We start from the raw sequence: 26,761 nt of genomic DNA on the forward strand, positions 1-26,761 counted from the left end.
CATGCAGCCAGGAGCTGTTCTCAAGCCAGGAGGAAGGTAGCCAGTCACGGTGGCCGGTGCTTGGGGAAGGACAAACACCAGAGGAGGTTCCCAGTAAGCGGCTTTCATTTTGGGAAGGAAATTATTTGGTGCGGGCTCTTGGGGCGAGGAGGGTTAGGGCTGCATGCATGCCTAAATGCGGAATAGAGCATTGATGTGCTCTCTCACATCACGGTAATCGGCCTCAGTGATCTCTTCAAAGGCCTCATCCAGAACTTGGGCAATGCGCTTGCGCAGGTTTCTCGGGAGAGCCACTGTGGTCCTTGTCCCAGTAAGGCTAACTTGTCCGCACCACTGTGCCGTGAGGGGCGGGGGGACTGGGCTGATGAACGACCTGCTGCTGTCATGAGCCTGGGAGGAACAGTGGTGCCGGGAGCGACGTCGCCCATGGGACCATGATCTCGATGCAGAGGACCGGTACCACCTGTAACTGCTGCTCCGCAGTCTGCTCAGACGGGTGGACCGGCGACGGCGCGGTGCTGGCGATCTATGCCCCGGGCTGTGGAGACGGTGCCTTGGCGGAGACTCGGAGCGGGATTCCAAGCGGGAACGGCAACGACGTCCGTGCTGCAACTGGCTGCGGTATCCCCTGCGAGATGAGGACCTCTGGCGACGTCTGCCTCGGTCTCATCGGTAATCGCTCCATGGCGTGGAGTGGTGCCAGGAGTCCCGGTCGGATGGTACCCAACCAGACAGTCTGCTGGGAGTTGAGGGCGATTCACATGGGCTGAGCCCTGAACGCTCGCTGGGTGGAGAACGGCATCAGGAACGTTCCCGCGACCAAAATTGGTGCCGTGCCAGAGACCACTGTGGAGAACCCAGCAGTGGCTTGCCTCTGGAGCTGGGGGCCGACACCGGTGGCGCTCCTGGTACCGACATGGTCATGACGTCTCTGGCCACCTGCAGAGTCTCCGGCGTGGAAGGCATCCGGACATCCGGGGAGGCCCAATCTGACGCAGCTGGGCTACTCCACTCAACGTGAGTCAGAGGCCTAGAGGCTGGAGGGGATCGAGGACTGCCCGACATGGGTTTAGTCTCTGCCCCTGGTTTACCTCAGTGCCGCTGCAAAGAAGGCACTTTCTTAGCCTTCTTATGCCCCATAGATGGGGAGCAGTGCCAACTAGTCGAAGGCACCGGGAGTTCGCCGCACACTGATGCCACAGTGCCTGGTGCCGACTCGGAGCAGCGCGCCCGAGCCAGGGTCAGCGTCAACTCCATGAGAATGGCCCGGAGCCTAATGTCTCTTTCACTCTTAATCCAAGGTTTAAACAGCTTGCAAATCTTGCAACGATCACTGATATGGGACTCACCCAAACAGCGTAAACATTCTGCATGCGGATCGCTCCTTGGCACAGATCGCCTGTAAGCGTCGCACGCCTTAAAACTGGGGGCACAAGGCATGCCCCAGCCCGGGCAAAACTAAATGAACTAACTGTAACACCTAACTAACTACAGGTACTAGCACTGAATGAACAAAAAGTTCTGGGGACGAGCTACAGAAAAGCTGGAGCAGAGCAATTCCGATGCACCTTCACTGGTGGCAAGAAGGAACTGAGGGTGAGGGGGAGCACGCAGCTCCCTTTATACCGTGCCATAGAGGTGTCACTCCAGGGGTCACTGGGGTGTTCCCCCTACGGGTACTGCTAGGGGAAAAACTTTCGGCACCAGTGCACGTGGCGAGCACACACACCTATTGTGGAATACACATGAGCAATCACTCGAAGAAGTGGCTTTTCTCATCCAAAAGTTCTGCAGCCACTGCTCATCATCCCAGACTTGTATGACAATGCGATCCCACCACTCAGTACTTGTTTCCCGAGTCCAAAAGCGGCGTTCCACGGTGGTGAGCATGTCCGTGAATGCCACAAACAAACTCGTGTCAGATGCCTTACTCAAGTCGATATCATAGTCGGAGCCCTCACTGTCACTTTGGATCATAAGGAATAACTCGACTGCCAAATGTGACGTGTTGGCGAGACTCGTCAGCATACTCCTCAGCAGTTTGGGCTCCATTCCCGCTGACCAAAAGAGAAGACAGAGCGCGTAATACAAAAACATTGAAAAATAGCACCAAATGTGGACAGAAGCACAGGGATTGCTGGGATGCGAACCAATGCATCACGGGGCGTTGGGACAGGACCCAGAATGCCCCGCCAGCACCCTTCCCACAAGCCACAGAGCCAGAATGGGAAGAGGTGCTCTGTGGGATAGCTGCCCATAATGCACCGCTCGCAATGCTGCTGCAAGTGCCACAAATGTGGCCACACCAGTGTGCTTACAGCTGTCAGTGTGGACAGACTGCAGCGCTTTCCCTACTGCGCTCTCCAAGGGCTGGTTTAACTCAAAGTGCTCTACATTTGCAAGTGTAGCCATGCCCGAAATGGGCCATTGTGGGACATCCCAACACAACGACTTTGTTAATTGCCTCTTAACACCCATAAAGAGGATAAATAAAAAAGGGCTCCTCCCATCAGCTTGAATTCTGGAAGAAATAAAAATATCTGACAGGAAAATTTTTCAGTTTTTCATTGCTTTTGCTGTTTGGTCTCTGACAGGGCCAGAGCTACGAAACAGAAGCAGAGATCCCCTGGGTCAACCTGGGTTAGCCCTAAAATACATTCAGAGCTGACAGGTTACTACAACACCGTCACCTTTTAAATCCATAGACTAACTCATTTTTGTATATACATTTTCTTGCTTTAGCCTTGTGATTACTGTCTCATTTCTTTTTCCTAGTTAATAAATCTTTAGTTAGCTTAATACAGGATTGGCTACAAGTGTTGTCTTTGGCGAGAGATCTAAAGTACAAATCGAACTGGGTAAGTGACTGGTCTCTTAGGACTGGAAACAACCTGAATATTTTGTGATTTTTGGTGTATAGCAACTATCAGTAAGTCCAGCTTGTCTGGGTGACAAGATAGACTGGAATGCCCAAAGGGACTGTCTGTGACTCCATGGTAAGCCTGTTATATTGTTTTAGGAGTTCACAGTTGTTACTGGGTTGGTGTAATCTAATTATAAAACACAATCAGTTTGGAGTCTCTGCCCTACTTCTTTGACAGTCTGCCCTGAGGGTTAGCACTCAGGGCCGTGAGCCACTCCAGACAGCCTGAGTCTACATGAGACATTACTGCATAGCAAGCCAGGGTGTGAATGTACTGCACACAGCTTGCTGTGCATTAATTTGCAGTGTGGGCACTGTTACAGTGTAGCGAAAGACCTGGATTACGACTTTGTGTGCTGCTTGCTGTGCTTTTGGACTTTCAGCTGGTAAGCTGCAGATTCATACTATGACTTGCCACACAGTTACTCACTGTGTGGACATGTCCTTATCAAGTGATTTTGGTCCCCACTGCAAGAGCTTTCACTGGCTGCCTGATGGTGCAGAACTTCAAGCTTGTTTGCCAAACCAAAAACTCTAATTTTTTTATGCCACCAGCTCCCCATCTATCCGCTCCTCAGTGCGGCTATGAATTATGCATCCCCTCATCAACTTTGTACCCTCAACCCCACATCTACCTGTCTACTGTTCTGAACAATGTCATGGCAATAAATTAATATGCAAGGTCAGCTGGTTGGAACTACATAAGCAAGGTTGGAAAGATTAGGTTTTTAATTGGCAAATATTGATACAAATTGATTTCACCGTATATGAACAAGCCAACAAAAAACTACTTCTACTTACCATAAGAGAAGTTTACAAATGGGCAAAGTAAGAAAAATACCGCTTGAGAACTTTATTTTGTATATTTTGACAATATGTTTTAACTGTTATAAAGTTTAACTTTTTAAAATTAATGTCTACTGACAGTAATTATTGTCTACCCATCCTGTTGTCTGAATCCACCCCGTAATTTCCCACAACTGTGAAAAATTGAAGCAATAAAATCTACAAAATGCTTAACTGTCAAAACTATAAAAATTAAAAAATTAGTTCTGCCAAGATTATGTATTAGGTGCAAGAGGACTCACTGTCCTGTCAAATTTCCCCAACCCAAAACAGAAATAAAAACCAAAAAATCTGAGTCACATTTGCATAGGACTAACATTATATAGCTCATTATTTAGCTCAGATTTTGTAAGAATTTTCTGTGGGAAAACTCAGTGAAAGTCCAATTTGAGTAAGAAATTATAGAGTTGCAAGGAACTTCTGAGTCATCATCAGCAATTCCCTGGCACAGCCAAATGGGGTGTAGGCTATGATTTTCAAATACTAGCCTACCCTTGCTTTGAATGCACCTGATCCCACAAGGCTCAGAGTGACTTTAATTGTTGTTAATGGGAATTGAGAGCATTCAGGGCCTCTTAGGAGCTGCTTAGTACCATGCAGGAACATGCTCCTAGAGTGCATGTGAATAAGTTACCTCCTTTGGAAAACCTGTTACGCTACTTGCTTGGTCTTGGGTTTCCCAACTCAATTACATTTATATTTCCATAAACCAGTTTAAAACATTAATCATGACTTCAATGATAGTTCCGTGCACGAAGAACGTGTAGGAGCAGGCATAGGGCTTCTGGATAATTTTTACAAAAAAGGGCCCAATCTTGTGAGTTGATATCAGCGAGGATTTGGCACCTCATCTCCCTTTTCAACAACAGATTTAAAAACAGAGAGATTCAGCGAGGCCTCACATTACTAAGATCTCATTATTTTTTTTTTAAACATGACAACATTTAGTAACATGCTGAAATATAAATAATTAAAACTAAAATACACATCAGCATAACTGAATAAAAATGCAATATCCTTGATTTTTCTTAAAGTTGCGCTTGTTTGCTAATTTGGAAAGTTTATCAGAAATGGGCCGCTGGGTCATTAACGTAAATGATCAAGATTCTGTTGCTACTGATAAAAAAAAAAGAGAAAAATGAGTTGTCTATACTTTTCTAAGGGAGTCCACTGATTTTATTTTCATTAAAGTGTTTTTTTGTTTTGTTTTCTTTTTGAAATCAAACCTTGTGAAGGCTACTTTGATCTTAATTTAAGTCAATTCCATACGTTATATTATTAAAACTAGTGTCAACTGCTATAATTAATTCTTGTTTAAACAAATAGGGTAAAATGTTTTTGCAATAAAAATAAAATGCATTTTTAAATGCAGCAGCATAGTTATTTGGACTTCCAGCTAGCTACAAGACAGGAAGAGAACTAGTTTGTCTTGCTATATATTCCCAAAGAAAGAGAGGGGATTATTTCTGTGCAAGACAGACAGACTTTGACTTCTTATGTGGGAGAGACATTGCTGTTATGGTCTCCTCTATACAGAGCTATTGCTTTTATAAAGGACCCATAATAGCATATCACTTTTATGGATAAATGATAAACCACAACTGGAGGACCGCATTTTTGCTGATGACATTGTTCTGCTTAGTTCAACATGTCACTTAATGGAAAAAGAGACTCAGTTTTTCATAACAACAAAACAAATTGGTCTGTTCATCAACAAGGGGAAGATAAAATATAAGGCTATCAGTGTTGCAAAAGTAACCGTTAGAGTAGATGAAGAAATATTACAAGTCATTTTACCCATATAAGGAGTGCTACGTGCAATGATGGTGACACCATGTTAGATGTCAAACAACAAATATCAAAAGCAGCAAAGTGAAAAGATTTGGAAAAGTAGTATTATTGACATTGACACAAATATACATTTTTAACACCTGCATCATGTCTGTCCTCCTCTGTGGAGCAAGGTCATGGAAATCTACAACAAAAATTTATAAGATCAATTAATTCCAAAATAAATGCCTGCGGAAGATCTTCAAAGTCCATTGGAAAGAGTTTCTTGCAACATCAGAAATTCTAAGTAGAACAAACCAATCTACAGCATCAAATACTGTATGGTCAGACAATGCCAATGGACATATTTAGGACATGCTTTAAGGATGCCCCAACATAAGTTCCACAGCAAGTGATAATATGGGTCACAGGCACCAGCTTCTCCAGGCCCCAGGGTGCTCAACTCCCTGCTCTGCCCCAGGACCCGCCCCCACCCAACTCCTTCTCCCAAGCCTATGCCCCCACCCCCACTCCCTAGCACGGTCCATCCCTGCTCCTCCCACCCCTCCCCCCCCAGCTCCTCCTGCACACCACAGAACTGATCATGGCAGGCGGGAGGCACTGGAGGGAGGGGGAGGAGTTGATTGGTGGAGCTGCTGGTGGACGGGAGGCGTTGCGGGGGGGGAGGAGGGAAGCTGGCTGCCAGTGGGTGATAAGCACCCACTAATTTTTTTCTGTGGGTGCTCCAGCCCTGGAGTATCCACGGAGTCGGCACCTATGATATGGGCATCACCTGGAAAGAGGAAAAAGAGGGCAACCTAGAAAAACATTATGTAGAACAATAGAGAAGGAAGCCAAATCCATCAACACGAAACTCAGAAGCCTGAAAAGACCAGCATAAGACCAAAATAAATGGTGGAAACTGGTGGACACTCTATGCACCCGAGGGTGTGAGAGGATAAAGAAAAGAATGAACACCAACATGGGTGAAACACCTTGAAATCTGAAAATAAAAAACACCTCTTAGAAAACAATTATAAGGAGTGTCACACATATCTCCATGATAGCATAATCCATTCTTTACAAAACAATGCTGAAGACAGTTTTTGTAATAGTTGAGGGTGACATCAGGCACTCTTAGATCTTTAGGACAGAATGGAAATGCTTTAGTCACTTATCTGATATAACTGAATAGTGTTTAAAAGGGTGGTTACATGTTAGGCTTTTTATTCAATTTGTATATATTCTTATACACACTAAATGTAGCAGAACATAAATGTAGGATAAAACAGTAGGTTAATTAATTGATATATGCACTAAAAATGAAGTTTAAGGAAAAGTGGAAGAGAAATAAAAACAAAGCAACAAACCAGGAATTACCAGGTAATAAAACAAGGGTGACAGGATCCTCAGATGAAACCTGGGACTGTGGGCCCACTCTACCCTATTTACTCACTATTCTCACAATGCCTTATTGGTGGCAAACAGCAAACCCCTCCAGGTGCTGTCATCACTCAGCACAACAGCATGTGGAGCCCCATACCCAGTTAGATTGCATGAATGCTCCCAGAGCCACTCATGAATCACACAGAGAAAGGCGCCAGCCACATCCCCCCAGGTCCCAGCCTTGCACCCTAAGAATATACCATCTCGAGCAAAACAAGTTTATTAATTGGTTTGCCACTTCATCAATGGAAAGTGGACATGCACCAACCTTTGGTAAATCTGCTCAGGTCACAAACACTTCAGGCAAACTCACTGGTAAAGATAAACAGTAAAACAAGTTTATTGATTACAAAAGATATAATCACTTAAAATCTAAGTGGCAGGCAAAAAGTCAGAATTCGTTACCAAAGAAAACAAAATCAGCACACAATCTAAATCCTAAATCTGTAAGACACTAGGCAGTATTTAGATCAAGCAATTCTCTCACTCCACTGGATGTTACATTTCATAAGGCACAGGTTTCACCCTTGAAACCTGGGCCAGTCTCTCTGCTGGTGTCTTTAGTCTTCTGAGCAATCTTGTCACTTGCAGTGTAGGTGTGGGGAGGAGAAAAGGCCAAGCATGGGCCCACACTGTGTTCGGTTTCATACCCTTGTTCCATATGCTTGGAGAACATAAGTCCAGGCATGTCTGGTGGGCGCTGCTGAGTCACCAGGCAAGGTAGAGCAACTCCCCTGGCGTCATCTTGTGCAAGTGAGTGATTTCATTGTACCTCCCTGCTGGACAATGGCTGTTGATGGTTGTTCGACACCTGCCCAGGCGTTGGTTAGCTCCCTTGTTGTAATCTCTGGGGATCTAATATCTGGGCAAATCCACACAGCATATTTTAGTGACAATCATACAACACAATCTCATAACTTCCTATGTACCAATGATATACATATTTAGATAGAACAATGGCTTTCTGCAGATCATAACCTTTCCCCTGATACCTCACATGGCATGCTTTATATGAAATATCACAATTATATATAAATGATAAATATGGGGGTTACAGGGCACTCCCCCAAGTACAGAGTGTCACAAAGGGGCAGTATGCACAATACTAATATGAAATATATGAAAATTCAATTTTTGTCTTAGTACTGCCTGTCTGATAAGACAACTAGACTCACTTCTTCTATACTTGTAATAATGACAACTTTTATTACCTGTGTTGAGACCTAGTCTAACCTGTAGTAACTAGTCCTCACATGTCTCACTAACCTTTCTTCTTGGATTTATTATGCTCATTTCAATGGCCATTCAGATCAATGGAAAGATTCACAGACTGGCAATTAAAATACCAATATCCAGGAGAATATACCCTCTTAAGGGTTCTCTGCAGGACCCAGGAACACTAGGGGTCTCCTGCTCTTATTTACACCTGTATTACATCAGCATAGCTTTGACTTCAATAAAATTACTCTTGATTTACACCAGTTTAACTTAGAAAAGCATCAGGCCTATTGATTTCACTGGAGTTATTCTCAATTTATACTAGTGTGAGAGGAGAGAGTCAGGTCTCACAACTGCACTCCTTCCAGAAAGAAGTCTCTCAGTTCCTGGGGCCTGATTTTCTGTTGCCCCGCTCTTTGTGCGCTCATTTACACCACTGCAGAGTGCAAAATGGGCATGAACACTATCTAATCAGTTCAGTAACATTTTATGTTCAGTTTGCTACAGAATGTGCAGGGGTAATGGAAAAGAAGCTTTAGCTCTCCAAATGCAAATCTGACACAAAACCTGCAGAGCTTCAAGCAAACAACCTTCCTCAAGTGCATCTTCTGTTTTCCACTATTTCTCACTTTAAATGTCCAGCTAAAGATCCTGGAAACTGCACTTTGCTGTTACCTCAACAATCCCCCTTTATCACTACTTAGAAAGTCCCAGGGTTGCAGGCTAGCACTATAGCTATAACACCCTTCATTATAAGCGGCCTGCTGAAAAGCAGGTGTTTGTTAGTTAAACAGCTAAATTTCACACTGATTTTGGGGTTATATTTGTCCAAGGCACAGCCTACAGGCCTGGAAACTCAGCCTTTTGACTCTGACTGGGTGAGCCCCACTTTGAAACAACCCGGTACAAGCCTTTAGTCCCCCCACAGAAAAGCAATCATTAGCGCCCAGCACAGTCACAGGGAGCTTTACGCAGGCGCAGGGACTGCAAGACCGGACCCACAAGCAGCACAATCACGGCTGGGAAGGGCGGCCCGGTGCCATTCCCAGGGGGCTGCGGTGCTCTGTCAGTGCCGCAGCCCCCCCGCACCAGGGCGCTGACCAGCCCGGGGGGAACGCCCCCCACGCCACCATTTGGGGTGGAAGTGTCACGTTCCGACCTACCCAAAGCCGCACCGCTCAGCACAGGGCCCTGGGTGGGAGCCGCTGAGTAAGGAGCGCGGGACGGCCAGGGAGAGGGCCAGGCCCTGCACTGGGGGCCGGTAGCCCCTAACCCAGCCCCACGCGCTGTCTGTTCACCGTCGGGAGCCGGCTCGGCCAAACCGACCCGCTGACGTATCGTCCTGCGTGCGCAGCTATCCTGGCTCTGCCTGATCACACCAGACACATCCTTCCTTTCGTTCCGCTCGCACGCCGCGGGTGCCGCACGGGGAGCGCGTGTGCCAGCCGGCCACCGGGGCGGCGTGAGATGGGGAAGCAGCCGCGCTGGTACAGGAGCAGAAGGAGACTCGGAAAATCAGGCGATGCTGTTGGGCAGTCCCAAGGCCTGGTGAGTGTGGCGGAGCCGGGGCCTTCCTGCGGGCGGCGCATGCGCAGTGCGGCTGTAGTGCAGGGGTGTGACATGCCGACGGTCAGTGTGAAGCGGGAGCTGCTCTTCCAGGCGCTGGGCAGGCGCTATAGTGAGTGCGGGCGGCGAGCCGCGGTGCCGGAGCGGGGGCTGGGCAGGAGCGGGTGGGGCTTGGCGGGCGAGGGGGGCTCTCTGTTGCTCTGGCCTGTCACCAGCTCTCAGGTCACTGCCACCGGGGCACTTAGTTGCCTTCCCGCCTCTTCCAGCTTCTGTTTCTGGGGGCTGCTCCCCACCGACTGCTAGCTCCGGTGCCTGTGTCTGCCTTTGCTCGGGGCTTTCCCAGTTAGAAGCACGATGCTGCCGATCCGATCTGAGTGTCCTGGCTGTGATAGCGGCCAGCCGCGAAACTGGCAAGACTCTGGGCCGCTTTCATTGGGGGAAGGGAGCCGTCTGTGCCGTGTGGCGTTGGCTGTATGTAGGCTTAGATGTCACTGCAATAACTTACACTTAATTCCCAGGAGGCGGTGTGTTTGCACAGCCATAAGGGCTAAAAACGCTTTTAATTAAAGCTTGGTTTCTTCAGAGGTTCCTAGCGTTTGCTTGGGGAGGCTTCTTGCTTACCGTGGCTTGGTGGATTTTTCAGGTTCTGTGTGCACATACATGTTATTTGAGTCTCGCTTACTGATAAAATATAGGTATACATTTAAAATTACAATCTAATTTTAAAACAGCGTATTGGGGAAAGCAGTTTTTAATTTGCTTGGCTTCTGAACCCTGAGTTCTGGATTCTGTTTTTCATTGTAATAGTTCATGGAATCAGAAATACATTTTTAAAAAATTAGGGAAGATAGGTAGGCCTGATAGGTAAGATAGTTTAGGCAAATTACCTTTTCCCGCAGCCCTTCCTTTTTCCTAATTTCTCTGGCAGACTGGACCTCCCCATAAGTCATAGGGTGAGTTATGCATCTAATTTATACCCAGCTGACTGAGAAGGTAATGGTTAATAGTGCATTGCTTCTCATAAGCTTGTCTGTTCTTTTGCTGATGTGATGTGTTCCTGCTCTGTTATACTGTGTGGAGACTAATCTGAAAAAAGCTAATGGTACAACAAATTGTATTCAATACTAACTCTGATATATTGTGATCTAAATCTTTTGCTATGAATTTCACAAATCAATAGCTACAATATGTATAGCAGATATTGTTACTAAAATAAAAGTAAAGATAAAATTCTCAATGACTTCCCCCCCTCCCCTTGCAAATAGTATTTAGGATTCTATTCAGGGAAAGTTGTCTTCAGAAGTCTGAGATCTGTTGTTTGGAAACCAGAATTAACCAGAGTATTTTTCTTTCTTCTTAGCTGATGAAGAATTTGATGAACTTTGCTTTGAGTTTGGTCTGGAGCTTGATGAAATTGTAAGTAATATGTTGTCATTCGTCACATTTACATTTGTCTTTAGCCATTTGGCTGTGCGGGATTGATTGCAGTTCTGTTTTGATAGAGGGAACCAGTCTGTTGTGTCTTTGGCAGTTTAGCTGCCCTCCACCAATAAAAGAGCCTTCTCCGTGAACATCATAAGTAGCGTATATGACCCACAGACACTACTGTTCTGCTGTAGTGGCCAAGAACTTCCAATGTTGACATCCCAGTTACAGACTCTGTGTTGCAAATACTTTACAAACTGTACTTTGGCTTTATTTTTTTTATGCAAGGTTGTACAACTTCCACATAAACTTAGTGTTTTGAGCATTTTATATAGTGACTTAAAAGTAGTGGTTGAGGTCTTGATCCTGCATCAGAATTTTCTAGCACTGGCACCCACATTTTTGCAGAGTTCTGCTGAATCTAATACTGTCTTGATGTTTTTTTAATTTCTGGTTTAGTCTGAAGTGATTAAGTTGATCTTCTGATCAGATCATTTATATGTATTCAAAGGCTCTTTTCTTGTATGCTTTATTTCAGAATAGACTTCAGACATTACTGACGGGATACTGATTTACAGCCAAAAGGGAAGAAATAATTAGGTCCAGTTGTGTACTGGGATCTACTAGTCTAGCCACTTATGCCTGGGCTAGTCTTTGTTTCCAATAATTCAGTTCCAATAATAAACAAATATTCCTTTGCGTTATTGTATTAAGACTTCTGAATCTGAGAGGTACTTTCAATTAGTACAGTTTCTGACGCTTTAAGTACCCATTTCACATATAAACCCACATTATGCCCTTTAAACCACACTTGTTAATGAATACTATTTATTTTTTTAATTTAAAATTATGCTATTTTCTAAGCATCTTCAATGCTCATTTACTCCATTATTCGTGACTCATTTCGTGATTTCATTTAATTGTAGACGTCTGAGAAGGACATAATTAGCAAAGAACAAGGTGATGGAAAGGCGGAGGGTGCATCAGATATCATTCTCTATAAAATCGATGTTCCTGCTAACCGATATGATCTCCTTTGTCTGGAAGGATTGGTCCGAGGGCTTCAGGTCTTTAAAGAAAGGTACTGTAGCACTGTGAGATTTTTTTTATACTTCAGTATTTGATTAGACTAATCATACATTACTTATTAACGTTAAGCAGCTGATTAATAAAAGTGCTATTTGCTTGGCCTGTGAGGGATCTCTGATCTATAACTTCACTGTAATTGCCAAAATGTTTTCTACGTTCCAGAAATCTTGTCCAGAGAGGCTCACAGCAATACTCTTTCACAGAGTAGAAGGCAGCTGTGTCTGATATGCATAGTCTGAGAATGACAATGATGATTCCTTCTCCTAATTTCCTAAAGGAGGTCTTTAGGGTTGTTGTTATTATTATTGATTGTTGATATTGTTATTGAAATAATATACAATGTTATCAAAATTTTCTCTTTTTTCAATTCACAATTTCTCTGAAATTTTCTGTGCAAGTAATTACCATTAACATTAATGATTGATCTGGTTAGACAACCTGGGATCGATCCTGCAAGGTGCTAAGTGCTCTCACCTCTGCTTGAAGGTAGTGGAAGTTGAGGGTACCCAGGATTGAATCCCCTGTGACAGAACCAGTTTTCTCTAGGTGTGTTCTTGTTTTCTTTAAATCTAGGGGTTTTTTTGGGAATCTCTGACAGCAATGGAGTTGTCTTTTTGAGCGTATGTGTTTCATAGTACACTGTACTTAAGTTAGTAATATCCTGGTAGGAAACTTTTACATATACGTTAACAGTTTTTACAGAATTTTAAATGCTAATAAAAATTGATAACATTTTGACCATAAAGTGCATTGACACTGTTCTAATGTTTCCTCCTGGTGCTCTTTTTGGAAGAATGTTTCACCCTCAGTTGTAAACTTTATTTCCATTTTTGTTTTAGGATAAAGGCCCCTAGATACAAAAGGATTATGCCAGTGAATGTTGACGTTCAAAGGCTGATTATTACTGAAGAGGTGAAATTATTTGCTGAACCTTTGTCCGTATCTTGAAAGCTTCATCACCAGCAAACATACTCTGTAATAACTGAGTTTGTTTTAAATTTTAGTCAGACTAAGGCTACAACTTATTTCCTATGCAATAGAAGTTTAAATGTTTTCTCCATTCAGTGTTGTACATTGTAACTAGTGGTCTTCATTGTAGCTCATATGGGAATACTGAACAAATTACTTTGTAAAGGATAACCATGTAATTTCAGGAAAATTCATACCTGTGCATCTCCAATGGTTTTCTGAAACCAAATTCTCTGTAGAGAAAATCCTGTTTCCTTTACCAAACTAAAAGTAAACTATTTCCTTTGGGATATGGGTACTCTTTGTGCATTTTCCATTTTTATAAGAAAGTGTTAAGCATGTCAAAAAGTTCAAGACGCACATTGTTTTCAATGTGAGAATTAAATTTTATAAATTCTGCATATATGAAATTTTTTATCGTTTGTAACTGTACTGCTCTTATAAATTGTAGACTGCTCAAGTTCGTCCTCATGCTGTAGCTGCAGTCCTTCGTAACATAACTTTTTCCAAGGATCGCTATGATAGTTTCATTGACTTGCAAGAAAAACTACATCAGAACATCTGCAGGTTAGTTTTTAAATCCAGTGAGAATAAAGCATATGGTACATCACCATTTATATTGACTTAATATTTTTTATTGTGAAATATTTAATTTTATTCTTGAGGTTCACTTTTCCAAAGAGATGTTATGTTTACACTCATGCTTAGACAAATATTTTTCAGCAATGCTCTTTGACATTCTTTATTTGTCTTGCTTGATGCTGGCAATTCTCAATGCATTTTGCCATAAGGGGGTGACGTCTGCTACATAAGTCGTGGAAGAAGCCTCTTGGGTAAACTCTCTGCCACAGTCCCATTAGATTTTGCATTTGACTGTTGTGTGTGTTGTTACAAAGCCAATGTACCACGCATACTGCAGTCAGAATGCTACTAGGTGTAAGTGCTTCCACGCTTGTAAAAATTGCTATTCTGCTTCAACAATTAGCTATGTGCATGTTTGAGACTGTAGTGCCTCAGAGGACATTACCTTAAATGAACTCCAAATACCTATAGAAAAGTCATTGTTTTTCCTTGTTTCCTTTGTAGGAAAAGAGCGTTAGTAGCGATTGGTACCCATGACCTGGACACCATCTCTGGTCCATTTACTTATACAGCTAGACCTCCTTCAGAAATTAGGTTCAAGCCCCTGAATCAGTCCAAGGAGTATACTGCTTCTGAAATTATGGATCTATATAGGGTAGGTGTCCTTTCCAAACCCTTCACATGCAGTGCTGAAATCTCAATTTCTAGAGGGATTGCAAGACTTGGGATTGGCACCTCTGCAGATCTTGCCAATAGTGGTGGTAATTTTATGTTGTGGCCACCTCTTCACTAGGAACTGGAACTAGATCACAAGTTCACTTTATGCAGAGCACCAAACAGACATATGGAAAGGTAACTTTTGTTTACTGCTGATGTGAGATCACAGTCTAATGTACAAATGTGAAATGGTATACAAGCTAAAAGGCTCCATACCCAGTTATCTCAGTCCTGGAGATGGTTGTATGAAATATGACAAATATTTTATTTGAAGGATTATAACTGGTGTATTCAGCTGTCTTTTTTTTTTAATTCCGCCTCAAAATGCTCCTTTTGTTTTCATGGGACAAAATAGAGGTCCACCAGTTGTCACAAAAATACCTTAAAATTCCTATGTGTGCTCACTGAAACATATTATAGTGAACAAAGTATCAGCCTCATATGTTGGTGGAACTGGTTTTAAATTTTGTTGCTATAGAAATTGTAATAAAAATACAGTGAGGTGGTTTGTTTTTTTTAATTCAATGCGATGAATTCTTATCACTAATAGAACATATCTGGATTTTACCTTTTTAAAAAAAAACAACAAAAAAACCCCTATGCATCTTTTTACTGTTGTGATGTCTAAGACAGTGTGATTGACTGATTGAAATAATTTAGCCTTTCTCCATTTGAATCCTTACAGTTGTTTTGAATTGAGCAACTTCTGTTTCTCTCATATTTATTTGACATTACTCACCTAATTTCTGCAACTAGCTCTTGGGGTGAAATCCGGCCCCATTGACATCAATGGGAGTTTTGCAACTGAGTCTAATGGAGCGAGTATTTCACCGTTGGTCTTAGAATTGTTCATGAGCATTTGGTTGTATTTGATATTCAAAATTGTGCTGTGCAGTTCAGTTTTTATTACCCATGTAAGTCACATGGTATTGTTTTTTGGATAAACATAACTCTTGGAATCAGGCTTCTGATGCAGATAGTCACATTTATCAACACAAAGATTGCTTTCCATGAACATTTTGCCTTAATGCTCAAGGTTCTGGAACATCCCATGAATATTCTAGGAATGAGCTTACTGGCAGGAAACTGAACACATGAAGGGTGAACTGAAGCAAGTGCAGTTTTTTTTTATTTGATCATGTATTTGCAGAAGATGTTGAAATATTCGCCTGGCTGTAGCAGGACAGGGTGGCTGTTTAAAGTGCTCAAGCTTAACAAGATGCCATTCTTGGCTCCCCTCCACAATGAAAAGAACCCCATGTGTGGGTCAATAATTAGTGGGAAGAAGTCATATCAAGTCTGTTTTAAAAAGTAACTTTTCTAATATGGAAGTGTTCATAGTGTTGTCATTTCTATAAAGCACCATGGGACACATGAGCTTTTCATAACAAGTAAAGAGAGCCCCAGTATGCTCTATCTAAGCTGATATGACAGGACACTGAGGTAGAGAACAAGCAAGGAGGAATAGAGAGGCTAGAAGGAATACACAGAAGAAAACTGTCTATGTTCTGGCAACAGATGTTTATATTTAAAATAACACCCACCCACCCCCAACACCCCTCATATCATGGGTCTTTTAAGATGAAATCATTTGGATCAGATACTGGAGAGCATCTCCGTGTAAACCCATCAGTACTAGGAGACTAGAAATTTTTTTTTCTTTATTGTTCTAGAGCTAACGTTTTCACCTTTAAAACCAATTGCTGTAAACCAGGGACACAGTTACTTTCGCATGCTTAGTGCTCTCTGCTTAGGACAAGAAATGGAAGTTCCTTTACGATGAACAATCACAATGTTTGGCTTGAGTAAGATAGTGTGGCTGTGATCCTCCTACTCACAGATTAAGAAGTAATATTTTGAAGTTAGTGTTAAAATGAGAAAATAGAAAATTGTTTCTGGGCTTCCCTCCTTTTTTAAACAACTTTCTGTAGTGAAGTAATATCTGTGAGCCTAATCCTTTACTCAGGCAAAACGTGGATGGATTATGTCATATGGTGATGGTTCGTGATTGAGATAATCTGAAGTTCAACTTGTACTTTATTTCTCCAGACTGACAGCCAACTTAAGCATTATTTACACATAATTGAAAACAAACCACTCTATCCAGTTATCTATGATAGCAACAGTGTCGTTCTTTCCATGCCACCAATTATCAATGGTAAGATTACATATTATTTTGCCACAATTATTTTTCTGATGGTGTAGCCAACAAACATTTGAGTATTATGTGGGTTGTTGCATTTTTCTTAAAATGGTGTCATGATTTTTTCATTTATTCTTCACTACTAATGCAATGTATGTTTCTGGTACCCTTGCCACTGGAAACTAAATGACGGACTTCTTTGTTGGGGCTTTCATGAGCAACTATGGGATAGGAATAACAGGTACATACCTATTACTCATCGGTCATTTGGCTGAAGAGTTTAGTTCAAGGTGAATCAATAACTGGTAGAATTTGTATCTCTCATTGTGTTGTAGGTAATAGTGAATGCTGGTCCATTTGCCTGGGCGTGAATCCAGTGTAATTATCAGTACTGTTAATCAATTACTGTGAGAGCATTTGGTATATAAAAAATTAGTCCAGAAGGCTTTGATTAAATAAATAAATTTTTGGGCTGCAATTTTTGTTGGCACGGTTTCTAACAGTGTTTCCTCTGAGTATAAGAGGGACTCATGGATGATTTGGGAAGGGCATTTCTGGTGACTAGTGAAGCAGATCAATACTTGATACATGATCAATACATGATAATGGCAAGAATATTTCCTTAGACAAAAAGAGAGATGTAGTTTCATTTTACCCATAATAAGAGTTTAGACCAAGAGTCAGTATCTCTGATGTAATCAGGGTCTGACACACTCTCTACAGTGACTGATCTGATCACCAATGACATTCTCACTTTGGATGTGTTTTTCTAGTCATCCCTACAAATCTTAAACAGCTGACCTGAATTTTAAGAGGCAGTGCACTTTTATCTATCTCTGATGTTTAACACCTGTTCCAAATTCGAATATGATGTCAGCCACAGTCTCTGATCCTTTTGGAAATGTTCTTGATTAGGCTCATTGCAGCTTCAGATTATTCTAGCTCTAAACATTCCAGCTGCTTGCATTTTAATAATTCAAAAGGCTGAATTAAATTTCACATATCTTGGTGTATTTTAAGGGATGATGTTTCAGAGATGTTTCAAAGTTAGAATCAATGCATCATATAGTTCTTGAAATGTAAACACGTGAACGCTCATTTTAGATTATTGTGGGAACATTAACTAGAGCTGGTCAGGAATTTTCCAACTAAACATTTTTTCTTTGGAAAATGTTGAAACAGAACTTTTTGCCAGTGCATACCAGTTCCTACAAAAGTTTTGCTGAGAGAGGTTTCTCAGACCAAGAATGAATGGATGGGGCTGGAGCTGAGGGGCAGAGAAAGCAGAATAGCCAGTAACCAAGTCGTTGGGGTACTCACCTGGGATGTGGGAGAGGCAGGTTCAAATTCCTGCTCTATTAGATCAGGTGAGTGCCCTAGTGTGGATTTCTCTCTAGTTTATCACCAAAAAAAAAAAAAAATCAAAAGGTTTCAGGTTTGTCCTGATATGGAATGGGAAAATTTTTGAATCCTAAAAACTTCTTTACATCAGTCTGAGAGCGCTCCAAAATTTTACTTGCTCTTTTTTAGCTTTTGTGCTGCAAGTTGGAATCCTCCAAACTGTGAACTGGCCAAAAAAACCAAAACCCAGTAACCAATTCTTTCTTGTCAATGTTGTTCTGCTATCCATGTTATACAGCTCGCATTACCATGGGATCTGAGCACTCACAATTTTTACATATTTCTCCTTTCATCATCATGTGAAGTAGGTCAGTGCTATTCTCCTCCACCCCTCCCCAAGGGGAACTTAAGACACAGACTTGACCAAGGTCACACAGGAAGTCTGTAACAAAACAAGGAATTGAACCCAGGTCTTCCAAGTCCCAGGCGAGTGTTCTAACCAGTGCGCTATCCTTTCTGTCCATCCTTTCGGCAATTTTGAGGGAGGGGCAGAGGTGGGGAAGGTTATTGAATTTTCACAAGTAAGAAGTGTCTGACCAATAGACTGATAAGTAAGTATTGACCAATGTCCTTGGTTTAAATATGGGCTGTTTGTTTTCTCTCTCATTTTAAAGCAGGGAAGACCCTGTGTATCCCAATGTGCTTCCCATTAGGCTTTACCTAGGACATGTCAAGAAAAAGCCCTCAGTTCTTCAGAGTAGTGACTTAGACCTTGCCTACACTTGTGGTGGTATGTTGGGTACATGAACCTACAAACCCCAGTGAAAGACAGGCTGCGTAGCTACACGTGGCAGTGAAAGACTCCACCAGGGCAGGCACAACGAGGAAAGGTTGCGGCAGCAGGGCGCTGCTGGAGCCTTTCACCGCTGCCTCCTCACTGCCAGAGTCTTTCTCTGCTGCCAAAGTCTTTCACTGCAGCAGGGAAAGGCTCTAGCAGGGGGACGCTACACTGCTAAAAAAGCACTGTACATGTGGGAAGCACTGCTTGGTGTGTAGAGAGCCATGAAGGGTCTATACGCTAGAGTTAAAGCTTGTCTCTGCTTGGCTCGCCCAAGCAATGCCTTACTGTCTACACTGTTCTTTATACCCATGTTAGCTGGGTGTGCAATTTCTGTAGTCTACACATCTCCACAAGTGTAATCCTACCCTTAGGCTATTTGTCAATCTGAGTGATGTTTTAAAAATGTTCATTCTCTTTATTCAGGGGTGCTTTCCTAATCCTGCAGCCTAATAAGCCACAATCATGATGTTGGCACTTGCTAGAGCAAACCACATCCTCTGAGAGTGCAGTGCTAGTTATGACCACGAGGTGGGCATTGTTTTGCTATTTTGCCTTCCCTGACTGGAGGCTGATATTGCCTTCATAGCTCCCACAGACCCATGCAACCTCCCAGAAATGGGTATCCCAAGTTCACTTTGAACCCCAGTCTTCCACACAAGAGTGTGTGTCCCTGCTATTATGCATTCACTCTTGCCTCTTGATTTATAAGAGGAGACTCGAATTTTCTATTTAAGAGCTGTTGGTGCTGCAAGAAAAGTGATTTTCTGGCCAGTGGAAGACAACAGCAATGTCATTGGATTCCGAATAAGGTGAATCAATATCTGTGTTGTTCCAAGAAATATGCTAACCTCTTTTAATATGTGTGTTTGTATTTTTTTATTGTAGGAGACCATACAAAAATAAGCCTAAATACCAGAAATGTGTTTGTTGAATGCACAGCCACTGATATTACAAAGGTAAATGAAGCTTTACTGTCTTTGATATGCTGTCATATCATGGTATACATGTAACTGTTTTCTTCTAGGGTAACAGGACCATCATGCAAACAAATAGAGTAGATGGGCATATATTATACATTTTGGAGCAGGAAAAGTTGAGGGGCCATTTGGGGAGTGTATTAACCAGCTTGTCCTCATGCTTCATTTTTATGACTGCTCTGGGGATAACTCAAGTTTTTTAAAATGTTTCTAGTTCCATTTGTTCAGGGCCAGACATTTTTGTTCCTGAATGGATACTGAGTGTTCAATTTGAGAGTAATTCAGATTAAATACTCTTTCTTGTTGATAGTTGTTCTGTGCTTGAACAGCTCTGAAAAGTGAAAAATACCTTGAGATTATTATATTTTAGCAGAGTTCTCTTCACAAAGAATCATTTCCCCCTTGACCCCTTAGCAATAAAACTTCTTGGGGATGCCTTTCTTCTTGATAATTCTATTCTAATTTGTTTAAAGAGAGAGAGTCAAATGAAACTGAAGATCAAGTTTCCAAGCATGAGTACACTTCTTTGTAGGGGTACAATTCTCATTGTGTCAACCCAGGGGCAACCTTTCCCCACCCAATTTTGGTAATCGCAAGTCCAAGCAACTTTTGTGGATGCACGTTCACTCCTTTGAGAATTTTGGCAGAGTCCAACTTATGCTTTGTAAAAGCAAGAACACTTTTTTAAAATTAATCCATATACTACAAGGGTTAAACTAGATTTTTGTGTTCTGGGAGGACATTCTCGGGGCTGATAAATGTAATTAACACATTGAGGGAGGCCTCATTTTTTGAAAGGTAGAAGTAGGGAAGCTAATGAATCATCAGGTTGAAAACAGTGTGTTTGTTCTAAATAAGGTAAGTGCATAGGTCAGCAGGCTAAGAAGACAGAATGTCTGAGCCAACTAAGAGAAGAGGGAAAAGACCCATGGAACTATTTACTATGAACTAGATAACAAGGACAAAATAAATTAGAAATGTGAAGATGAGGTAAAGAGGAAGTCAAACCATGAACAGTGCGTGGACAGTGCATGCTGCAAAGAAACCAAGCAAAGTAACCAAGCCAATCCAAAAACATGTGATGCAATGTATAATAAATACAATGAGATGTGTAATGTATATAAAGGGAGAGGGCTTTGTGTAACTTCGGAGCTGTGATGTATCCTGCATCCATCACCCCCTGCATTTGAGTCTGATCAACTCAGCCTGGCATTGCTGTGTGCCGAATAAAATTACCTGAGTGACAAAGTCTGGAGTCGAACTGTGTTCTTGAAGTTGAGTGGAAAGAGGTCTTGGAGGGAATCCCAACAATAAGCACCTTTATTGTGCTTTTTTTACTTCTTTACAACTTATGAACATTAAAATGGATGTTCAGTATGTGTAAAGGAAATGTCTGCCTCAGGCTAAATAGGTTTTTTGATGTCTCACAGAAACTGATTTGAATCTTATGACTCATGCACTAACTTCTCAAAATATCCTCCTCAAAAAACAGATTTTACAGTTTAGGTCGATCTGATCATGTTTTTTTTTTTTTTACAGAAAACGCACAGTCCTAGAGTTTATAAACTCTTACTTGCTTTAACTTCAGTGGGACTGTTCATTAGTGTAAGTCTTTGCAAGATCCAGACCCATATTGTAATAAAGGCTCTCATGTCTTTGGGAGCTGAATTTAGCTAAAATCTCTGTCTACTTCAGTGCCATCCAAAGCCTTCCATTTTTCATGTCTTTGAAGGGACTTCTTTGTTACAGAAGCCAATTTTTTTTTTAATTGAATGTGACCCATGAGATGTAAAGTTGTATCTTGCATTCTAGATTTCCATTTTTTCGTTAAAGGAATAAACAGAGCAGTGTTCACTCTATTCTAAGTTAAACATCTGAAGCATGACAAAGAAAATCTGATATTTTGTGTCATTTAAAATTAAATAGCAGAACCCACAGATTTTAATGTGGTTGTATTTCTTCATTCTTGTAGGCAAAAATTGTCCTCGATATCTTAGTCACGATGTTTAGTGAATATTGTGAGAAGCAATTCACGTGAGTAGTATAATCCTTTACTGTCAGTGAGATCAGACTCGTTGGTCAAATCCCACATTTTACACACTTTGACTTTTTTCCCTCCTCAGTGTTGAAGCAGCAGAAGTAACTTATCTTAATGGAAAAACCTGCATCTATCCAGTAAGTATTCTAGAGATGACTGGGGGATAAGGATTTCTATACACATGAAGGTTTGGTAAAAGACAGTGGCACAGTCCTCATTTCCTGCTATCCCACTAGCCTGTTCACTGTAAACATTCCATTTCTGTCAAAGCTAAAAATATAGGACTGCTAAAGTAATCTGATATCCCAAAAGAAGGGGAAAGTTTGAAATGGGTTTGAGGTCACTGTTGTAGCTTAGAACCCATTTGAAACGTATTATGCCTGATCCAGTAGTAAGTATAGCTACAATCAAGGCATGTAATCTAGGGTCAAAAGCCCATAGAAGTTGCTTTTTCCTGCAATGATTGCTTAGCTTGAAGTTTTGCCCCCACAGCTGTCACCCCCTATAAATTGATGGGCAATTGAAATCATCCTTGGCTTAACTTTTTTGCTTATCAGATCTGGAAGGTTTTTGATGCCTTTCAGTTAAATAACTTTAATGTTGCTTTTTTGGTCCTTTGCTCTTGGAAGCTCCAATCATACAAGGAACTGCCTGTGGGCAGATGTCTGCTCAGTGACTTCAGAGGGGCTCTGCATGTGCTCAGGTGCCCACCCATGGATTTCTCTGTAGGGTTAGGGTGATAGCTAATGCTTTTTTTGCTTTGTTAAAAATAAGCAGAATGGAAATGGTCCCACGTTTTCCCTGAAAGCAGCTGTGGACAACTGGAGATCTAGTTAGGCTTAGCATAGATATCAAGCAAGTGAAATTTGGTTAATTGAGAGGGGAAGTGACTTTTATTTAGATTCAGACTTCTTATAGTCCTATATTGGTATCTTTTGTTTTGATAATGTCTTTTTGACTCAGTGCGGTAAATGAACAGCGGGGTGGGGAGAGGAACCTCTCGTTAAATTCCAAATCCCTCCCCTTCAAATTAAGTATCCAGTATCTACATCTCTGGGTCAGACCTCCAGAAAAAATGGAGAAAACCAGACATCATTCCAGATACTTCTAAAGCAGAACAAAAATCTTTAAACCCCAAAATTTCCAGGCCTTTATATGGCAAAAAAAGAACTAACTCACTTTTTCCCTCTTGAGGCAACTGTTTAGGAGGGTTTGTTTTGTATTTAAACAATTTTACTAACGAATTTATTACAGGGTCTTGTTTTATTTTTTGGTTTGTGTGTGTGTTTTCTTGCTTTCTGTGGCTGCAAGAGCTGCACTGAGTTTTACAAAAGCCTATGTCTGATCTGATTTATACATCTGGTAAAACAAGGAAGAGAGAATTATGTCATCTCTCTGCTCTGCTCAAGGTGTCAGGAATTGCTACCTTCCTGGTAGTTTGATTTGCCCTACTCCCAATAGCAGAATTCCAAAGTCCATTCCAGAAACCTGAGTTCCCAGGCATGACCATTAATCGTGTCAGTGCTTTGTTTTTGGTATTCTCTTTGTCAAATGTTCACTTGAAAGGCATTAAAGGTGCCTAAAAACTTACATCTTAACTAAAAGTAACTTTATTTGAGCATATCAGGATGTTGTTTGTTTAAAGTGTATTATGGTTATTCTAAAATATTAAGCCCAACCCTGCATTCCAGAATTCTCTTCTGTGGCTGTCAGTGGTGTCAGAAGAAGTTGGATTAGAAAGATGTCACAGCTGGATCTTAGTAGTCACAAATGTAACTTTCTGTGTAATATTCTGTGTAAACCCTTTTTTTCCCTTGTAGGAACTGGCTTACAGAAGAGAAAAAGTGAAACCTGATTTAATTAACAAGAAAATTGGAATCAGGTATGTTGTGCAAACCTAGCTTTTATTTTAATTGAAATTAATGAGCTGTGGTAAAATACACCGGTTATTGTGATATTTTTATAATGTATATATTGTGTATTCAGTTGAATTTTAGAATGCACTAAAAACTGGCATGTTAACTTGAGTAATTATATCAGCTACCTAAAGATGCTCTTCAACTAAGTGAGTGATTCTTCATTCCCTCCTGTAATTATTGTGTAGTCTTGCTGGCAGAGAATTGCTGTCATGTTTTGTCTAAGAGATGGCACTGATAGGTGATACATATGTATACAGTTTGAAAGTACTTTGATATTCTTTATCATGGAAGACACTGTGCAAATTAAAGGTAGTATCTTATTTAAAAGCTAATCAATGTGATGTAAAAGTCCCCTAATATTGATTCTGTTGTCTTGTTTTAGTGAAACACCATCAAGTCTTGCAAAGCTGCTGACCAGGATGTGTTTGAAGTCACATGTCACAGGGAATGGGAACAATATAGAAATTGAAATCCCTCCTACCAGAGCGGACATTATCCATGCATGTGATATCATAGAAGATGCAGCAATAGCTTATGGTTATAACAACATTCAGATGACTATTCCAAAAACATACACCATAGCCAATCAAGTAAGATTGTCCCCATAAATAAATCTCTATATTGTCAGTAAATGACTAGTGTACACTAGAAGGGTTTTGAGAAAAACAGAGCCAAAGAATTAAACAATATTTGGACATGCTTTGCTGTTGAAGGCATTTACCATGGATTGGATACAAAACATATGCCCAACTGATCTGAGTAGAGCCAAGACCAGTGGTTGCTGGTGCTTGGAAAAAAGACAGGGTTTAAGCGTGGACCTGTTGTTAGATCTTTAATTGGGAGATTCATTTTCTCAGTCAGCTGGTTGATGCTTTTTGTTGTTGTTTTTTAAAGCATGCAAGCAACCTTACTAGCAACATTCACTGTAGTGTAACATGCAGAGTTATCAAGGAAAAGCATCATAAATATTTTCAGATTGAAGATGAAAACTGTCTTGATTTCTTTTAGTTTCCTCTCAATAAGCTCACAGAACTTCTGAGACAGGACTTGGCAGCTGCTGGATTCACTGAAGCGCTCACTTTTGCACTGGTACATTTTTATTAACTTTGGGATTTTTTGGTTGTATACTGAAACAATTAAGGAGCCAAATCAGAACATAATAGTCTTATGGTGTCATGCAGTGTAAATGCAGTAAATGTTATGTGATCTTGTTTTGGGACATGCTTGTTTGCTAATGTTTTGGTATTACAATATAATGAGTGTTGTGTGAGTTTGTGTCCTCAGAGGAATTGAATGGCTGACTGTTAATCTGGCATATATTTCAAAATATAGAGGTGAAATATGGATGCTGAAATGGACTGTTCTAAATTTCACTTAACATGAATAGTACTGAGGTAGAAGACTGTCAGACTGTTTCTCAAGATTGCCAGAGTTTAATAACAAACCAAATGTATTTGGTTACAATTTAATAATGTGGAAACAAAATGAATAGTGATACCCCATATATAACACTGCAGTTCATATAGTTCACAGCCATTCCATTCTGAACTCTTTTTTGGGTATTGTAACTTGTCTGTGAATGCTTGCTTCAGCTGTTTTAGTGTTATGCAAAGCCTCAGTCAGCAAAATTGTTTTTTTACAGATCTTTTTAAAGTTTTTAAAAAAGTATAAATTATGCATTAATTGTACTCTTACATCCCCATGCAACAGTCTCACTTCCAGCTTCCTGCACAGATATAGACTGTTATAGTTGTTACAGTAGTACTCAGACCCTTGCAAGGGATTGGGGTTTCACAGCAAAGAGTACTTCTTACCACAGTTATGTCCGTAACTGCAGTTAGTATAGTTTTGAAAACTGGAATTGTGCAGACCATTAGTTGATAATACAGACTAGTAAATGTTTTTAAAAAATATTAAATGCACATGACCATATTTAGTTTAGCAAATCAGATATCAATGTACAGCAACTCTTCAGAATAGATTTTAAAACATTTTTTAGTATGCTAAATAAGTTCTTTAGAATAAAAGTACTTGGGTGAACATAATGGCAGGTGCCCACGTGCTAATATGGCCACAGAATTTGTACCAGATTGTGCCCTTATATTTGAGTAGATCTAGATGTATATAGGATTTTCAGAAATGCATGAGATTTATATAACTAATAGCTGACCCTGTATGTGGTGCAAAAAATACACATGCACAGATGCACCCTGAAAGGACACTCATCCTCCTTTCAGAGACTGTTATCTGATTCGCAGTTAATATTTGGATAATATTTTCAAAATCATCTAAGTGTCTTATGACACTGACTTTCAATTGGACTTAGGCTCCTACAGCACTTAAGTGCCTTTGAAAATTTTACCCTTTGAAACCAAATACCATAATCCCAATGTAATGGGATAATGTAAAACTATAAAAATTGGCTTCAAACTTCTGTCTCCTGACTTCCAGGAGGTTCAGATGTGATTTTTTTTTTTTTTTTCAACTTTGGCCTATCCAGGATAATAGCTACCAGTTATTTCTCACTCTACCAATATGCAGTGTAGTAAGATGATCTGTAGTAGTACAATGATAGGGGAAGCACAATGTGTTCCTGTGTTCAAAGCTTTCACAGATTTTATTCATGTATTAGTTCAATGAATGTCTCTTCAGTGTTCTCAACATCAGATAACTGGGATGCTTCAAAATGCTGAATTTATATGCATCCCGGCAGTACATGTTATCTGATCTTTATGAATTGCAGCAGCATGTGATTACAATAGTAAGGGCTGTTCACATAGGTAGGGATTTGTGAGATCGGGCACTTACATCATGTCATGCATGTTTCACATCTGTGTTTCTGCTGTGGCATTGATATCTGAGCTCTGGCGTATCACTGCCAGGTTCTTAAAACACAGATATGAAACACACCTATCATTTCAGTGTCATACATGCTGCACCATTCCGCAACC

At 41.0% G+C, this 26,761-nt stretch overlaps 1 protein-coding gene and 1 long non-coding RNA gene across 3 annotated transcripts in view; one reads left to right on the plus strand and one right to left on the minus strand.

The window, feature by feature from the left end:
- Positions 1-7,301: 7,301 nt before the first annotated feature.
- LOC144269814 (uncharacterized) lies at positions 7,302-9,649 on the minus strand. Its single transcript, XR_013347045.1, has 2 exons — positions 9,367-9,649; positions 7,302-7,847 (listed from the first exon to the last, which is right to left on the minus strand). It is a non-coding gene; the product is annotated as an uncharacterized LOC144269814 (long non-coding RNA).
- A 133-nt stretch (positions 9,650-9,782) lies between these two features.
- FARSB (phenylalanyl-tRNA synthetase subunit beta) overlaps positions 9,783-26,761 on the plus strand; it is a 52,546-nt gene continuing 35,567 nt past the window's right edge. The window contains exons 1-14 of one of the 2 annotated variants that reach the window (XM_077825693.1): positions 9,811-9,881; positions 11,130-11,185; positions 11,733-11,925; positions 12,121-12,275; positions 13,123-13,195; positions 13,704-13,819; positions 14,339-14,489; positions 16,601-16,709; positions 19,762-19,832; positions 21,826-21,887; positions 21,977-22,028; positions 23,712-23,773; positions 24,193-24,400; positions 24,819-24,899. In XM_077825693.1, coding sequence (XP_077681819.1) covers positions 13,151-13,195; positions 13,704-13,819; positions 14,339-14,489; positions 16,601-16,709; positions 19,762-19,832; positions 21,826-21,887; positions 21,977-22,028; positions 23,712-23,773; positions 24,193-24,400; positions 24,819-24,899 — 957 coding nt within the window. In that variant the 5' untranslated portion in view covers positions 9,811-9,881; positions 11,130-11,185; positions 11,733-11,925; positions 12,121-12,275; positions 13,123-13,150. Of the gene's footprint in view, positions 9,882-11,129; positions 11,186-11,732; positions 11,926-12,120; positions 12,276-13,122; positions 13,196-13,703; positions 13,820-14,338; positions 14,490-16,600; positions 16,710-19,761; positions 19,833-21,825; positions 21,888-21,976; positions 22,029-23,711; positions 23,774-24,192; positions 24,401-24,818; positions 24,900-26,761 lie in introns of both variants that reach the window. The other variant, XM_077825692.1, reaches the window with a different exon arrangement.

Source organism: Eretmochelys imbricata, chromosome 9, assembly GCF_965152235.1.
Source record: "Eretmochelys imbricata isolate rEreImb1 chromosome 9, rEreImb1.hap1, whole genome shotgun sequence".
Classification (NCBI taxonomy): domain Eukaryota; kingdom Metazoa; phylum Chordata; order Testudines; family Cheloniidae; genus Eretmochelys; species Eretmochelys imbricata.